The sequence below is a fragment of the Piliocolobus tephrosceles genome, chromosome 19 (genome assembly GCF_002776525.5).
Source record: "Piliocolobus tephrosceles isolate RC106 chromosome 19, ASM277652v3, whole genome shotgun sequence".
NCBI lineage: Eukaryota > Metazoa > Chordata > Mammalia > Primates > Cercopithecidae > Piliocolobus > Piliocolobus tephrosceles.
Genome location: NC_045452.1, coordinates 38,479,562 through 38,498,082, shown reverse-complemented (window position 1 = coordinate 38,498,082; position 18,521 = coordinate 38,479,562). Strand labels below are relative to the sequence as shown.

At 43.7% G+C, this 18,521-nt stretch overlaps 1 protein-coding gene across 1 annotated transcript in view; it reads right to left on the bottom strand.

The window, feature by feature from the left end:
• The window catches only part of DSCAM (DS cell adhesion molecule), a 703,505-nt gene that overhangs the window by 662,408 nt on the left and 22,576 nt on the right, over positions 1 to 18,521 (bottom strand). The window contains exon 3 of the mRNA XM_023193411.2: positions 12,134 to 12,280. Within this exon, the coding sequence (XP_023049179.2) occupies positions 12,134 to 12,280 (147 nt within the window). The remainder of the gene's footprint in view (positions 1 to 12,133; positions 12,281 to 18,521) is intronic.

Genomic DNA, 18,521 nt, shown 5'->3' with positions numbered 1-18,521 from the left:
ATCCTGAAACCATCCCTAAGAGCACACAGAATCTGTGCATTTTTTGCTTATTTACTGTATCTGCTTATAGCTTCTTTTCAAAGCACATTTTGACTCTGCTCTACTGCAGAGCAGTGTGTGCTGTGCATTTTCTGTAGCTCATAGAGCCCAATTCTGGACAGCCAATATTTTCAGCATCAGCATTGTATTTTCAGGAACTACACACACTGAAATACTCTGTAAATACTCTCATTACTTCCCCCATACATGAGCCTTGGACGGTCAATACAGCTTTGCAAATAGAATCTAGTTGTTGAAGTTTCAACCATAGGTGACAGTTTATCCAATAAAAATTCAGTTAGTTTGGAATTACTGTTGTAATCAAGGGTAACTTTTGAGACAATTTTTTCATGCACATGTTTTCAGCCTACTAATCATTTGGGAAATTGATGAGTCGTTTGTCCATTAACAAATTTCCCTCTTTTCCTTTTGAGGAAGGAAACACAGGACTTGAAGATGCCCAATAAGCGACGGCACCCGAACGGGTGGATCTGAAATGCAGGTGAAGCAGCTTGCCTGCAGCTCTGTGCTTGGTCCAGGACTGCCTGGATCCTGTCCCCTACTGGCCCCCAGCCTGGTCTGACACAGACCAGGCTACTTGCAGCTGGGACGGCGGCAGCAGCTGGTGGTGTGGCTGCCAGCTGGATGCTGGCGTCGCTGGGGACAGGGCTGCAGGGACGCACAGGGCCTGGAGCACCGGCACTCGTGGCTACCCTGATGGGACTGTCTGCTTTTTGTTTCCTTCCTTTACAAATGCTTTTTTTTTTTAAGAATCTCATTGTGTATATATGTATCAGTTGTCTACTGTGTGTCAAGCAGGAGATGGAAAGATATAAAATATGTGTGAGAGAGGGCCAAAAAAGAATTGGAAGAATTTGTAATCATAGTGGGTTAAATAGCTTCCCCCCAAAATGTCCTTTCCGGAGCTTCAGAATGTGACTTTGTTTGCAAACAGGGTTGTGGTAGATGTAATCATTTAAGTTACCACAAGGCCATACTGAAATAAGGTGGCCCTTCATCCAATAGGACTGTTGTCTTTATTAGAAAAGGAGAAGAAATGCAAAGACACACGCAGGGTGAAAGTCACAGGTCGGTAGCGGGGGGACTGGATGGAGTGAGACTTCTACAAGTGAAGGATGCCAAGGAGCCAAGGACCTCAGGCAACACCAGGTGCTGGGAGGCCTGACCGGGACCCTCCCCACAGCCCTCTGAGTCAGCACAGCCCTGCTGATGCTGTGACTTTGGACTTCTGGACTTCAGAACTGTGAGGAAATAAATTTCTATTGTTTGAAACTACCCAGTTCCTGTTTTTTTTTTTTTTTTTTTTTGTAGTCCTAGGAAACTAATACCGTCACTATATTAAATAATAAATGAGTAAAGCAAAGGGAAATTCCTTTGTGGTCATGGGGAAGGTTTCCTCTGTTGGAGGTGGCCGGAGGGATGCAGGGGGACCGAGTAAGCAGAACCAGGAGAGAAGGCAGGTCTGTAGTTAGGGTCACACAGGTACAAGTCATGGATGAAGCCCTGGGAGATGATGAAATGACCAATACAGAAAGTGGCTGGGACTGGACTTTTAGATTGACATACATTTCTGAGTGGGGAAGGTGTAAACTCAAGGAAAGAGACAGCACAGAAATCATTGGAGAGAAGATCAACCAGGCAGTGTAGTCTGATACAAACCAAAGGAGGGCAACTGCTATGAACTGCCTCGTGTCCCCTGAAATTGTAGATGATGAAGCCCTGACCCCAAAGAAAAAATGAAAGAGAGAGAGAGAGAGAAAAAGAAAAAAGAAAGAAAAAAGAAGTAAAGGCAGAGAAAAAAGAGTGAAAGAAAGACGGAGAGAGAGAGAGCAAAAGACTGAAAGAGCAAAAGAGCGAAAGAAAGAAAGAGGAAGAAAGGGAAAGGAAGAGGAGTTAGTTGACAAAGGAAAAGGGAAAAGTTTCTTTAAATTTGGGGGCCCCAGCACCTGTTTCACAAGAAATACAGTAATTACTAAGTAATTTGGAGTATGGAAGTAATTAAGGTTAAATGGGGTCATAAGGGTGGGCCCCTAATCAGATAGAATTTGTGTCCTTGCAAGAAGAAACATGAGACAGTCAGTCATGTAAGGACAACAGGAAGGTGTCCATTTGCATGCCAGGAGGACGCCCCCATCAGAACCTAACCATGCTGGCAGCCTGATCTCAAACTTCTAGCCTCTAGGACCATAAGGAAATAATTTGCTGTTGTTTAAGCCACCCGGTGTGTGATATTTTGTTTTGGCAGCCAGAGTTACCAAGTACAGGAACCAACAGAGGAAGTGGATCAACTGTGTACATCTAACAGGGAGGTGGGAGAGAAACTGGACCAGGAGACAGCCTTGGGATTTAACATTTGGAAGTCACGGGTGATCCTGAAGTAGTGAATTTCAGTAGAGTGTAACAGGCAGAGCCCAAGATACTCACTAGGGTAAACTATTCTCTCAAAACAGTTTGCCAGAAGAAAGAGAAAGAATGAAAGAAGTGAGAGAGAGAAAGAAGGAAGGAAGGAAAGAAGGAAGGAAGGAAGGAAGGAAGGAAGGAAGGAAGGAAGGAAGGAAGGAAGGAAGGAAGGAAGGAAGGAAGGATAGAGAAAGAAAGAAGTATGAAAGCCAGCAAAGGAAAAGGTTTCTTTAAAACTGGGGGACCTGAGCACCTGTGTCACAAGAAATACGGTAATTACTAAAGAGAAGCTGTCCGAAGCAAGAGAGGGCACAGCTGATGAAAAGAGGTCCTAGAAGGATGGAGCAGGGAAAGGGACCGGGAGGGCAGCACGGTGGGAAGCTAAGCTGGAAGGAAAGAGGAAAGCTCTTCTGTGGGAGAGAACTTGGGGTTGAGCTATGCTGGAGGTAGAAAGGGTCTTCTGAGAGAGCTGTTCTCAGCCCCTGCAGAGTGAAAAGGTACGATCTTTTGAACGCTGGAAAGTAGGTACAGCAGAGTTGAGAATGGGGTGTTCCAGGATGCTGAGAAAAAGCTCGGGAAAGACCTCTTCAGCTATACAGACGCGGGCAGCAAAAAACACCTGAGCATCTGGACAAGAAGTGAAGAGCCGGTTAAAACCAGGCTGGGCGCAGTGGCTCATGCCTATAATCCCGGCACTTCGGGAGGCCAAGGCGGGCAGATTAGGAGGTCAGGAGATCGAGACCATCCTGGCTAACACGGTGTAACCCCGTCTCTACTAAAAAAAAAATAGCCAGGTGTGGCAGAACGTGCCTATAATCCCAGCTACTCGGGAGGCTGAGGCAGGAGAATCGCTTGAACCCGGGAGGCAGAGCTTGCAGTGAGCCGAGATCGCGGACTGGCATAAATGCTCAGAGTGCCCAGACTGCAGGAACGCTCCGCAGGCTGACGGTGGAGCAGGGAAGGGGGGTGGCTCCTAGACTGGGGATTCCACAGGTGATGCGGTTGCTGAGGAGAGAGGAAGTCTGGGCTGCTGGACAGTTTGCTGTCCTGTCCCATCTGCTCAGGAGAGCCACAAAGGGCTTCCAGCCATGGTAGCTCCACCTGATGGATTTCTGGAGGCCAACCAACCCACCTGCTGAGGAGACCTTCCTCCACCTTGTCCAGCCCAGCGCATAGGACACAGCACCATGAGCCTCGTCCAACCCTCCTTTATCTCTGCTCTTGACAATACCTTGCGTTCACGCTGACTTCTTGAGTAGCTAGTAAGTTATTCTGAGTCAAAAATTACATTTCTCAATCTCAAATCCTGTTTTCTTATACTGTGGCACATTGTCTAAGCAAATCTTGATTTGTGACATCTATTTTAGTTTGTTGATAATAATAATAATCTAACAGCATTTGGTTATCACTGCATGACATTGTTTTCTAAATGATCCTGTTATTCTCTTGAACTTTCCTGAAATGAAAACTCCTAGATGAACAACAGACCAGAGAATATGCTTGTGTCCAAATTACATCTGATTGACTTAGCTGGCCATCTGTTTCCTATGTCTAGAAAGAACCAAACATCACAGGGAGAGAGAGAGAAGGCAGAAGATCCTTAATGTCAGAATATAAAATGAACTCCATTTACACTTAGGTGGAGCAAGGGAAGAGTATCAGTCAATGTGTTTTCGGACCTTAAAATAATTTGGGATGAGACCTTTCTTAAGGCTTGAAATACTTGGGTACAAGGCAATAAAGTACACAAAATAGAGATTTTCTTCATTTGCTTTCTCCAGCATTTCATGATGAGCATATGCAAAGTGATTGTTGAGTGTATGAAAATGAAGATGAGCCAACATCATTTAAAAAGTTGCATGGCACAGAGAAGAGTTAACACGGTAGGTCTGAGACTGTCACTCTTATGAAGGGCTGCTTGCAAGAACGACCCTTGGCTGGTATCTGGGAACTGGGATATTGGAAGGGTTCCCACCACCCTCAGAGTGGCTCACTGCCTAAACTGCATAAGCAATACAGTTCATGATGAGCACCTGCCTTCCTTCTACAGTCTGGAACTTTGGTACAAACACACCAGGGTGCCCACGTGAGCTGCCCCCAAAGAAAACCTTGGCCACTGAGTCCCCAGGAGCTCCCCTGGTAGACGACATTGCACCTCTTATCACGACTCATTGCTGGGGAAATTAAGTGCATGCTGAGTGATTCCACAGGGAGAAGACTCTTGAGAGCTGGGGCCCGCTTTCCCCTGAACGTCACCTCATGTGCCTTTTCCCTTTGCTGTTTTTGCTCCATGGCCTTCTCCTGTATTAAGTCACAGTCATGGGTGCAACTACATGCTGAGTCTTCCCAGCAAATCACCAAACCTGAGGGTGGGCTTGGGGACCTTTGACACGCACATATAACATCCTGCAAGATTAAATCTAAGAAAGTGAAAAAATAACTTAGACAGCAGTTGGCTTAATAGGTGGAATATTCAACTTGGAATTTTAATATCCTGACATCGTATTATGAGAGAGGACCAGAGAAATCACTGTATACCCACGAGAGGAAGCTGAGGCAAAAAAACAAAAAAATAAACACACACAAAAAACCCGCGAGAGATAGAAATGCCTTTCCCTAGGTCACCCAGCTAACCTGAGTCAGCGCTGCACTCAAGTCATATTCCAGAAACTTAAAATAGGAAATCAAGGGGCATTTTAGTGTGACTTAGTGGCCCAACAAATGAGGTTTTACACACACACACACAACACACAGATACAAAGCACACACATCACCCACACACCCTCCACACACATACAGAGCTCACACACCACACACTTCACACACACACCCCACACACACGGAGCTCACACACCACACACTCCACACACACCACATACACACAGAGTACACACCCCACATGCCACGCACACACCACATATGCTACACACACACATCATGCACCACACATACATATGCACACACCACACCGAACATCACACACATAAGTGGACACTCACATCACACACACGTACACACACCCCTCCTGAGATTCTCTGGGCTAAATTTGCTCCAATGCTTTCTTTTCTTGTTTACTTTTTTAAAGAAAAAGTATTAACATACCTATCTCTATGTGTCTATCTACTTGTTTCGATAGTTCAAAAGCCAAAAGCATACTTCTCTGTGTTGGGTTGTACTCCACAAAACACAGTTTGTGGCTTTCAGAATGGGCGCAGGTCTCCCGCTGGCAGGCTGAGGCCCTGCAGACGAGCTGCTATTGCGGCTGCTTGGGAGCCTTGCTAGCAGCTGTTTGGAGACTCAGGCTGTGCCCCTCACCTCACATGACCCCCATTCTTAGTGTCACACAGGGGCTCTCCAGAGCTGTAAACAACCGGCTTTTAATTACTTTCAGGTGACAGTGGGGTCACATGCAAAAACTAATTTAGTGAGCGATAGACTTAAATGGCAAAAGTATAACATAAGTAATGATTTTAAAAAAGAAAGAGACCAGGGCCCTCTCTTACTATTTCTTGGTTACTTCACTCCCAAAAATATAGCATGGTGAAAGCATGACATCTCTGTGCCTTTCTCCTTCCAGTCTGGTGTGCACGTTCTGAGCTAAGAATACTTTCCAGTGTTGAAAATGAGGTTCTTATTTACTAAAAGCAATATAAATACAAGACTAGATGATACATACAAAGACAGATAGCTAGGGAGATGGTAACAGATAGAAAAATGTTCCTTTTAGACTTTTCATTTGGTCCTACGAATTTCTTTCCAGTGAATGTTAAAGAAATGCTTCTTTAATTCTGCAACTCTCTGGCACTTTTAAAATCAAAGATGAGGCTTTCAGATGACTCTAGGTTTTTGTTTTGTTTTGTTTTGTTTTTTAACTTTACATCACTTTTCATGTTGATCTCATTTCTTTTACTCACAAGCTCTCTGAGGGCAGACTCAGGTCTCCACAAGGTAGCAGCCACAGCATAGCAGATGTCTGGCAAATGCTCAGTGAGGAGCAGTAAAATCACAATAGAAGTGCCGTAGAAAGGGAAGGTTAACTTCTTTTTTTTTTTTGAGACAGAGTCTGGCTCTGTCCCCCGGGCTGGAGTGCAGTGGCCAGATCTCAGCTCACTGCAAGCTCCGCCTCCCGGGTTTACGCCATTCTCCTGCCTCAGCCTCCCGAGTAGCTGGGACTACAGGCGCCCGCCACCTCACCCGGCTAGATTTTCGTATTTTTTAGTAGAGATGGGGTTTCACCGTGTTAGCCAGGATGGTCTCGATCTCCTGACCTCGTGATCCGCCCGTCTCAGCCTCCCAAAGTGCTGGGATTACAGGCTTGAGCCACCGCGCCCAGCCGGGAAGGTTAACTTCTATCGTCAAGAGTGCACAAAGTGGAGGCCCCCCACAGCGTGACCCTCCGGTCCCCCGACAGCTGTGCTGCTCTCCCTCCCTTCCCACATGAGAATACATGGCATCCAATCTGGTTTGCCGAAACGTGCTTAAGGGCAGCCTTGTCTAATTTGGTTGGCTGCACCTATAATTTGTTTTCTCCTGTCTAAAATGCAAAGGTTTTCTTAAATCACAACCTCCTTTCTGAAACCTTCTTTACTTCTCCAGGCAAAACCATGTGTGTAGCTGCAGCCTTAGCCCCTAAGCGCCCACTGCAGCACTAACACCCCAAGAGGGACAGTGCAGGAACTTCCCCCAGCATCTCAACTGCAGAAACCATCTCTGCAGGGACCTGGGGAGGGAGTGCTTCTGAAAGCCCAAGTCTTGCGTTACCTATGATGCCCAGACCCAACTGTGGCAGTGAAGAATTACAGCAAATGTTTCATGTAAAGTGGTTGGTTTATGTCCTTTGATATTTCATGTGGGCAGAAAATTGTTCACGTTTACCCAAAACACAGAAAGAAGATAATCATCCTTGGACCTGAACTTACTGATCCTAAGAGATAAAATCCTCCTTGAATCATCACTAATAGAAGTAGTCAGATAGGAAATATGACAGCAGAAAATTGGGCCACTGCTAAAGAGGGAGGCGGTTTCTCTGGGAATAGTAAAATGTTTGCTTTTTCCGTTTTCCAAATCCAGTTACCCTTGGGCTGTGTCTTTGATGTTAATGTAGCTAAACCCCTGGTGAGATTCTCACAATTTTATCAGAAGAAACAGAAACGGAAGGCTGGGCTCTCTTATTGCTGGCCTCCCTAATCGGGAGGAAATTCACAACAGGCTTGTCAAGGGAAACCCAAATATAAAGCCGGTGATATTGTTTTTTTCCAGGATGGTGTCTTATGTATCTCCACATCAGCAACACCTCCAAAAGCACGTCGCGATTCAAGCTACTATATTTTTACTGGGCCACATTAATATTATGGCATTTAAAAGGATTTCATTGCAGCTTAGGATAAGTGATAAGGATATCTAAAAAAATCCACATGAACATCATGACTCTTGTTTTTCCTGGCTCATTTTAGAGAGGTAAGAAGACAATAGGTCAGGACCTGTCATATTAACTGAGGTCACCTGATGGCACCTTTGTGCCTGTCCCTGAAATGTTTTTCCTCTGCACATTTACGACCCCGCCCCCATCCATCATACCAGAGGGAAGGGTCACCCTGTGAGGCCCCAGGGCCCAGGGGAGAGCCCAGGCAGGCAGAAAAGCAACATCAGATATTATGAATCTTTCCTCCATTTGGTGGAATTATGGGATTTCTACTTCTCGGCTGTTGGGGTATTCTTTCCAAAGGTCACTCAAAATCAATGAACTCATTAACGTCCTTGATACTGGTAGCCTCATGGCCTCATATGATGAAGAGGCATAACTTGATTCCTGCGTCTACCTTCAGGCCAACTGAAGCCTGCTCTGGAAAGAAATCAATGCAGGCCCTAATGTGCAGTAAGCTCCCGAAAGCAACCATGACAGTGGACGACACCCATGAAACCCTGACAAACACTGCATTTGTGCTTCTCAAGAAAATACCTTACTCATTTGTTTTCTTAAGCAAAATAAAGGGCAAAACCTAGTGAGACATACTAATAGAAACCATTTTGTTTCTTTTTAGGGAAATACACTAACATATTTAATTTTGCTTTTCATTAAAAAAGAATTTGTAGAAGACAAACACTCATTTACCTTCACCAGGATTTCCAAAGGTCCCCTGGTCTAGAGATTCACATAAACCCCAAGCTCATCTGTTCGAAGCAGGCCTTTGCTGCTCTGACCTTCCCAGGGGATCTCCCAATAGTCAAGGCTGAGCACCTAAGTATCCCCCAGGCTGACAAGTCACACTCTTCCCGGAAGCCCAGCAGGGCATCTTGAGCCTTGGCCTGTGAATGTTTCTGGAGCCTCTCTCGACTGCCATCAGCTCCCAGCTTTCCTAGGTCAACTCTCTGGCACTCCTGTACCTGCACCTAACTCACTCACTAAGATACTTGCACAGGCTTATTTCCATGGCTGATTTAGTTAATCGCTTTTCTCCACGGAGAGAATCAACCACTAAAGGAAGTGATCCGTGCAGAGTAGGAATGCTTCCTGGGACAAACTTCCCAGCCAGATCCCAGCAGGCTGGGATGACTTGATAATCCGGGAAGAGGGACCTGGGAGACGGCCATGCCAAGGAATAAATCCGAACTAGTTCAGCAGGAGTTACAGTTTATATACAAAACAGAGACAAATTAACCTTTTACAGATCATCTGCTGTGCATATGGCATTCAGGACAGCTTCCCTGAAGGTCAGCACTAATTTGGAAAAAGTCCCTCTGTTCCTGGGGTTTTCTGTGCCATGCAAGGTCATTCTGTGAAGCCAAGAATCCCAGTGCTTCCCCAGAGTGACTCAGCCCCAGCCAGCGTGGAGGAGGGAGGGTCCCCCTTTTAGCGCCCTCCACCCCTGGCACAGCCTGGGTGATGGGGGAGGGAGGCTGTCCTCTGTCCTTATCTGTGCCTTGTCCTGGTAACCAGAGAGAAATATAACCCTTCTCCACCTAAACCTCCTGAGCATGGTTTATTTATTAAGATCTCCAATGTTTTAAACCATGTGTCACCTCCAGTGACTTCATGACCTTCTTTTCTAGGCATTGTTGATGGGTGGAGCTCAGACACTGGGAACAGGGTCTGACTGCAGCAGCGAGCAATAGAAGTCAGGTAAAATGCTCAATTTCCAGACTTTCTATAAGCAGATCATGCCACTGCTTTGGGGCCTTGTTGTCATTTACAAAGTCATTTTTAGTGACAAGTCTATTCGACTCAGGTTGAACGACCTGATATGAAGTCTCTTTCTTTCAATGACTGACTTACAAACAAACCAAAGCTTCTTACTGATGATGTATTCCTCAGTAAAATAAATACCTGTGTTGTATTTATTTTCTAGATACTGTTGTGAAGTAAAAGCCAAGTGCTTCTCCAAAACTTTTGCGTTTAAAATTGTATGAAAGGATGAAGCTCCAATATCTGACTGATGAGAGGACATGGGCTTTAACAGTTCCTATCAGAGAGACATAAACTCTATATTCTGCATGCCAGCATCATCCCCTCCCTAGATATACATTTCATTTTTTTTATTTAATTAGGTTCACATTTGAAGGAAAATAAAGTCTATTCCTAGAGATTGCAAAAAGGTGAAACATAAACATGAGGATACTGCTAATTAAAGACGTCTAGGAAACAAAAGAACAAACATATTATGCATAACCACGTATATTTAAAAATCTTCCTGGTAGAACATGTTCTCACTTATGAGTGGGAGCTAAATGATGAGACCACATGGACACATAGAGAGGAACAACACACACTAGGGCCTACTTCAGGGTGGAGGGTGGGAGGAGGAAGAGGATCAGGAAAATTAACTAATGGGTTCTAGGCTTAATACCCAGGTGACGAAATAATCTATACAACAAACTTCCATGACACAAGTTTACCTGTGTAAAAAACCTGCACATGTACCCCTGAACTTAAAATAAAAGTTAAAAAATTCTCCTGGTAGATACTTCAGTTTCTCACCCAGATTTCCAGTTCTTCTCTTCCTTCAGGCACATGCCCCATTGAGGTCAGGCATGGCCATGAGACTTGCTTTGTCCAATTAAACATGAGCAGAGATAACATGTGTCACCTCCAAGTGGAAGCACTAAGAAGGTGTTTGTAATTCTCCCGTGGTCTCTTCCTCTGCCAGAGCAGACCCTGAGGCCACAAATTTGGATGACGGGGTTAAACGATGATGAAGTCTCCATTCTAGGTCCCTGAGTCCGGAAGACTGAAAAGATAGACCCCAATTCTTCCCCTCCCTGAATCTATACTCCCTTGCCATATAAATTTGAGGGCCTCTCCCGTCTGACTCCAAACTTAGCCAGATGACTGTCATCAAATCCTTCCATTTGCCATTAAGAAAAATAACATGACCCCTAAGGAGAGAAGATGAAGATGTTTCAACATAGAAAATTAGCAAATAAAAGTGTATAAGCGAGTCTCTATTCTGATTATCACAATCACATTTCAGCTATTCAGCTTAGTATTTTTCAACACCCTAAGTTAAATTATGATGATTAATCAACATAACAGCAAGGAATGTATTGTTCATTGAAGGGTGAGGGGTTTTGAATTCACTGTGAAGACAATTTTTTTTAAATAAAAACTAAGAATTCCATTATATCCTAGATTCCTGTAATGTGCTATGATGGCAATGTATTTCAATTTTGATTTGGATCTTTTAAATGCCTTCTGGTCGTTGGTGTAGAGTAACCAACCTCTCTATCTAATCAATAGGCTAAAAAACAAAAATGGTGTGTCACCATGAGGGTTTAGTTCCAAATTCTTCTCTCTATAAATTGATAAAATGTTGCTTAGTCAAGAGATGTGTTGTGTGTTTGTGTCTGTGTGTGCATCTGCATGTGAGGTCATAAAGACATGTTTAAAAAAGGCAACTATTTATAATCCACATTGGAACACAGACTATGCTCCTCACAATTCTTTTCCGAAAGCAGCCAACACACATTTTGAGATACGCCAACAGTCATTACCCAAGGATGTACAGAACAGGAACACCACGCATCACGCGGACAGTAGCCTTTTCAGGTAAATAACACAGAGCAAGAAATCAATAGCACAGAGCAAGAATTCAACACCGTTAGAAATAAAGAACTGAAGTTTCTTGGAGGCTAAATTTAAAATATTTTCTAGATACCAAACATAAGCCAATAAATTATTCATATGCAAATATACATTTCAGTGCTACATATATATTCTTAGTAGAATCTTCAATAAACAGGTCAGAGATACAACGTAACTCTCAAGACACTGGAAAACACCCAAAGGGCATGAAAACAGGGTCTCCACTTTCCAGGTTTTAGTTTCATAATATCAGCTATATGTGCAATGCTGAGGTTTCTCACAGACGCAAAATACTACTACCTTGTTTTCAGAAGCAAACATAAAACCACAATTTTCTCAAAAAAGTTAACATAATGGCTACAGTTACTGTGCCGGTAACTAATTTCTCTTCATCAGTCAACTCACCAAAGGATGTCTGAAACAAGCATTATAAGCCAAACACTTATTTCAGGTTTACTTACAAACTAGCATCAACCTTAAGAATACTAATTCTGAATTATAATGAACACATAAATGCAGACCCGATTCCATCTGTGAAATAACCTTTTCAGAAGGTGAGCATGGCATCCTGCACCCTGGAGATGCAAAGCCTACCTGAGACAAGTGAAACAGTGTCTTTCTCCCATGAGACGACAGTGATGTACGCCTCCACCGAGGAGGGGATAATGCACTTGAAGACCGCAACATTGCCTCTCATGGTTTTCTGGTCCTCCACACGGACTGTATAGGGCTCCCGTAAAACTGGAAGGCAGAAAGAGGACCTCAGTAACGCACACAGTCAACAGGTTCATTCTGAGAGTATCTCATTGTAATATATACATTGCAGCGCACACAGATATCAATTGCATAACGTATCTTTCTGGAACACAGTTAAGATATCTACATTTCATGTCTTTCATCACCTGACTTAAGAAAACATTCATTCCCTTTACAATACATAGCTGGGTAAGGTGTCTCATGCCTGTAATCGCACCACTTTGGGAGGACAAGATGGGTGGATCACTTGTGCCCAGGAGTTCAAGACCAGCCTGGGCAACATGGTAACACCCTGTCTCTACTAAAAGTACAAAAAAAAAAAAAAAATTAGCTGGGCATGGTGGTGTGTGATTGTAGTCCCAGCTACTTGGGAGGCTGAGATAAGATTACCTGAGCCTGGGAGGTCGAGGCTGCAGTGAGCTATAATCATACCACTGCACTCCAGCCTGGGTGAAGAAAAAAAAAAAAAAAAAACACTACACTCTATACCAAGGGGCCGGAGTATAATCTAAAACAGTTAATAGACCCCCTTGAAGGTATCAAGAGATAGGAAAGAAAAGTTGCTGGCTCTGCAGAGTTATGATGATGGCAAACTGCTCCTGGTCCTCTAAGGGCTGAGGAAGAATTTTTTTTCTGACTGCAAAAAAAAAATGAATAAAAAAATTCGAGCAAGGCATTTTTTTTTTTTTCTGGAAAGCCTTGAAAACTCGGAGACAATTAAAATAACTTTTCATCAGTAAATTTTTAAATGACAGTTTCAAAGCAGTTTGGGAAACACTGATCCTGCTTCCCGTTGTTTAGGGAAGGATGTTGATTAGACAGCCTGCCCAAACACTTCCAATGATAGGGGCATCCCAGAAAGACTGCAGAGTGCACATCAATGTCCTTGATGTCTGGGCTCACAGGCAGGGTGGTCCTGGTGTTGAGAGCCTACCTAGCAGGCCCAACTCCCTGGGTTCAAATCCAAGCTCAGCCACTCCCTGATTGTGAGGCAGTGAGCACATCCTCTCACCATCTATACCAAGGGGATGGTGTTGGTAACACCTGCCCCCCAGGGTGACTGTGGTGAATCAGTTAATGTTGGTGAAAATTCAACAGTGTCTGCTAGAAGCAGGTTGGGTAAGGCCACATTTGCCAATAGCCAGAGACGGATCCCCATGGTAGGGGAAGATCTGTCTCCAGGGAAATAAGACATTGATGAATCTAGTCCCAATTAGATGTGCCAGCCTCACTTCTTGAGAGCTTTGTTTTCCTCAAATTTAAAATTAGGGCATTGTGCTACTACAAAGACACATGCACACGTATGTTTATTGCGGCACTATTCACAATAGCAAAGACTTGGAATCAACCCAAATGTCCATCAGTGACAGACTGGATTAAGAAAATGTGGCACATATACACCATGGAATACTATGCAGCCATAAAAAACGATGAGTTTGCATCCTTTGTAGGGACATGGATGCAGCTGGAAACCATCATTCTTAGCAAACTATCACAAGAAGAGAAAACCAAACACCGCATGTTCTCACTCATAGGTGGGAACTGAACAATGAGCTCACTTGGACTCGGGAAGGGGAACATCACACAATGGGGCCTATCATGCGGAGGGGGGAGGGGGGAGGGATTGCACTGGGGAGTTATACCTGATATAAATGATGAATTGATGGGTGCTGACGAGTTGATGGGTGCAGCACACCAACATGGCACATATATACATATGTAACAGACCTGCACGTTATGCGCATGTACCCTAGAACTTAAAGTATAATAAAAAAAATAAAAAAAAAAAACCAAAAAAAAAAAAAATTAGGGCATTGTGGTGGGAACCTCTACAAAGTCTAAATCCTGTAAGTCTATGATTTTCTAAGATATCCACAGAGATATCTATTATCTATCATATACCAGCTCACTTAAAGAATTAATCACTTACTGGACAAGTATGTGTCACGAAAACTGGCCATGAACGTGGTTTCAAAAGGTGCTAACACACCAACAAAGCTCAACGTGAATTTCTCAAGGGAAATCCCCCAGTAGGCAGAGCTGAGCTCTTTAGAAGAGGATTGTTAAGTCTTGGCTAACCCTGTGATACGCTGAGCATTTTCATAGTAAAGCATGTCTTTCATGACAGCCTTCCTCTCCAGTTTCCATTTTTAACATTAACCTGTTTTCCCCAACTTGGAGAATTCTTTCATTCTGGTCTCTAACCGGAGAGATTTTTCCAAGTATTGAAATCTTCTGCGACCCCCACCACTGTAACCCCCATGCAGCATGAGGTGAGGGTCCATGCAGCACCTCCTGCAGGAGGTCCAGTAGGCAAAAACTCAGGGCGCCCAAGACGCTGACCTCAGCAACAACCTTACGCCCGGAGGAGGGAACTGACTTTGTACAGGAAGGCTCCTGCGTAACTAAACCTTAGCTGAAAATTGAGGTCTACAACAATAGAACAGAAAGAGATTACAAAGATACAGGCAAACGAATCAAACTCATCGGTACGTGAGAATCTGGGCATGGTGAGCAGCAGAAGACAGAGAAGAGGAAGATGGAGGACAGAGGACAAAGAGGGACTGGCCAACAGAGAGAGAGTCTACTGTCACAGGGATGGGGCCCCTAAGCAGGGGTATGATTTCAATGTAAGCTCCTTTGTCTGTGTGATGCTTGCTTCTTGGCAATAAAATCACTCTATCTCTCCAAACCTTCCGCAGACTCTGCTTCAAACATTAATGACTTAAGTAGGATAATTTTTAATAGAAATCAAGGAAAGGGGTCAAGTTTCATGTATCATACAGGAAAGTGAAAAGATAAGATGTTCACCTGTTTACCAGGCGATACGGGAAACGCCTTCCCACTAGGTGTACAGCCCCACAGCAGACGGGATCACAGGAGCCATAAAAATATGGGGTGACTGACCGGGGACATTTCCAGTGTTACTACCCAATGTCCAGTATTCTAGGAAACCCCTCAGTCCCAGCACTTACCCACATATCATGGAGTTTTCTCCTCTCTAGCTACCCACTGCCCTCACCAGTACCAGGGCACCTCAGCAGTCACAATTTTCAACCTGTGTGACTTTTGCTTCTCCAACCTCCAGATCAGCCCTAAGACGCCCACATCTTCTCAAAGCAGGGACAGCACTATGGTGCTCTGAACCCCAGCTCACTCAGAGAGAATGGGGATCAGAAGAAAGCTGCACACTGTCACTTCTCCTTATTCAATTACTCATTCCACAAAGACAGCCCATGTAGCGAGTCTTTAAAAAATTATCTTAGAAAATACTTGGCGCACAGGAGGTGTTCAATACATATGTTGAGACTGAATATATAGAAAGATCTTCCATTCCAGGAGAACTTCTAATCCTTTTACAGAATACACATGTATGTACATTTGAATTTAGAGCCACTATCTATAGTTTTTTAAAAAAATGCAAATCAGGGTTTTACTAAAGCTCCCGATCTTTGTAACAGAGCATTGTTTGTTCCTGAGGCCCCATAACTTAAGACACCCACATTGCTGTCTATGGGGGTATACCTCTCAGAGGGCCATATGAGTTTCCTGAGCCCACAGTCAGCCCGAAAACACGGGTGCAGCTTTGATCATTCTACATCTGACTACTGCTAACTTTGTAACAGAGACTGGGCTAGAAACCTGAGATGCTGGCAAAAAAAAAAATACACTTTGTTTTAAATTTGACTGACATCTGCATTAGAAGGTAAGAGTATTATCTAAGTACTGTGCTTGGTGTCCTAAGTAAGGGTCTCCCCTGAAAGCCCAGATCTTCTCAAAGCAGGGACAGCACTGTGGTGCTCTGAACCCCAGCTCGCTCAGAGAGAACGGGGATCAGAAGAAAACGACACACTTCCCGTCCCTTCTCCTTATTCGACCCCAAGAGGAGGAGCTGGGTTCAAGTGACTGAGCAGGGACACAATCCCGAGAGGCAGGCAGAGTGTGAGTAGGGCAGGGAGGGAAGCAGCAAAGCAGGCGTGTGGTTTCAGGTGAAGTCCCAGCCATGCCTGACATGCATGGCCATGCAGAGGAGCCGGGATTCCCCGTTGTTGAGCTGTCTGTCATTGGCTTAGGGCTGGCCTCAGGAGGTTAGAACTCCCAGGCGTTTCCCACTCTTGCTTCTGTGAACGGCTCCAGTGCCCAAGCAATCTTCTGAAGGCTTCAGGTTCACGTTCTTAGCAACCAGCACACAGACCTTGGGGAATCTGATTCAGGGATGCCAGCAGGGTCCACTGCAATCATTTGAGCCGTCATTCGGTAAAATTTGTCATCTTTTTAGATCAGAAAAAAAATCTCTGGTAATATGACTTTGAAACAAAATCAGGCCTATTTATTTTTTAATCAAATATTTTCATTGTGATATAAGAGTTGTACATATTTTGGGGGCACATGTGATGTTTTGATACCCATATAAATTGTATAATCATAAAATCAGGGTAATTGGAATATCAGTCACTTCAATCTTTTCCCTGTGTTGGGAACACTGTAAAATTTTTTTCTTCTAGCCATTGAAAAATATACAATTATTAACTATAATTTCCCTATTGTGGCAGCAAATGTTAGAACATATTCCTTCTATTTAACTGCATTTTTATACCCCTCAGTCAACTACTCTTTAACCCCTCTCCTCATCCCCTTGCTTCCCAGCCTCTGGTATCCACCATTCCCCTCTCTACCTCCATAGAGGTAGTAACGTGTGTACTGTAGTAACGTGTACTGTAGTAACGTGTACCACAGTAACGTGTGTCTGTCTGAGCCTGGCTTATTTCACTTAGCATAGTAACCTCCAGTTTCATCCATCATTATATTCTTATTGGATGGATAGTTTGCAAATATTAATAGTCTCCCCATTCTGCATGCCATCTCTTCAACTCTGCTGATTATTTTCTTTGCTGTGCAGAGCTTTTCTGCTTAATGTAATCCTATTTGTCTATTTTTGCTTTTGTTGCCTGTGCTTTTGAGGCCTTACCCCAAGAATCTTTGCCCAGACTAATTTCCTATAGTGTTTACCTAGTGCTTTCTTCTAGTAGTTTCATAGTTTCAAGACATAATTTAAGTCTTTAATCCATTTTGAGTTGATTTTCATACATGGTTAAAGATAGGGACCTAGTTTCATTCTTTTGCTTATAGATACCCAGTTTTCCCAGCACTAATTTTTCAAGAGCTTGTCCTTTCCTGAATGTGTGTTCATGGTACCTTTGTCAAAAATGATTTGGGGGTAAGTGCATGGACTTACATTTGGATTCTCTATTCTATCCCAGTGGTCTGCGTGTCTGTTTTATGTCAGTACTATGCTATAGTATGCCAGTACTACACCTGTGTAGTATGCTTTGAAATTAGACTGTGTGATACCTCCAGTTTTGTTCTTTTTGCTCAGGATTGCTTTAGCACTTCAGAGTCTTTTGTGGTTTCATACAAAGTTAAGGATTTTTTTTTTTTCTATTTCTGTGAAGCATGTCATTGGTAGGGATGGCCCTGAATCTGTAGATCACTTTGGGTAGTACAGATATTTTAACAATATTAATTCTTCCAATCAATGAGCATAAAATATCTTTCCATTTTGCATGTGTGTATCCTCTTCAGTTTCTTTCATACGTCTTAATATATTTAGCATATCTAATATTGGTTTTTACTTTGTGGTTACCATGAAGCTTACAAAAAGCATCTTATCAGAAGTTATGTAAAACTGAAATCAACTTTACTTTGATTACACACACACAGCTTATTTATTAAGAGATCACACAGTTGGTGTACATTGAGAGCACTGAATGTGAGAAAACATTTTAAATGGTCCATTTTGAAGGCATAATAAATCTAAGTACTGGCACCCAGCCTGCAGATGTAACAAACTGCATGGCTGATGCACCTAGAAGGTCACAATAAGCAAACAGAATGCAGAGGAGGGGTCAGCCCACAAAAGGGAAGAAAGTTTTGTTACTGGGAAATCAAAACTTCAGTGAGGAAGGGGATTGGGTTATAACCTTATAAGGGGGATAATGAAACTCAGGTGATGTCCAGGAAGATCATAACTCCATCGTACCCAACCAATGAGGAACTGGGGAAGGGACTTGCTTGCTAGGCAATAAATTACCTGCTCTAACTGTCCTGGGTGTGCCTGCCTACCAGGCTCCGGATCTCGCAAGACTGCCATTAAAACTTTTGCTCTGGCTGGGTGAGTGCGGTGGCTCACGCCTGTAATCCCAGCACTTTGGGAGGCCGAGGTGGG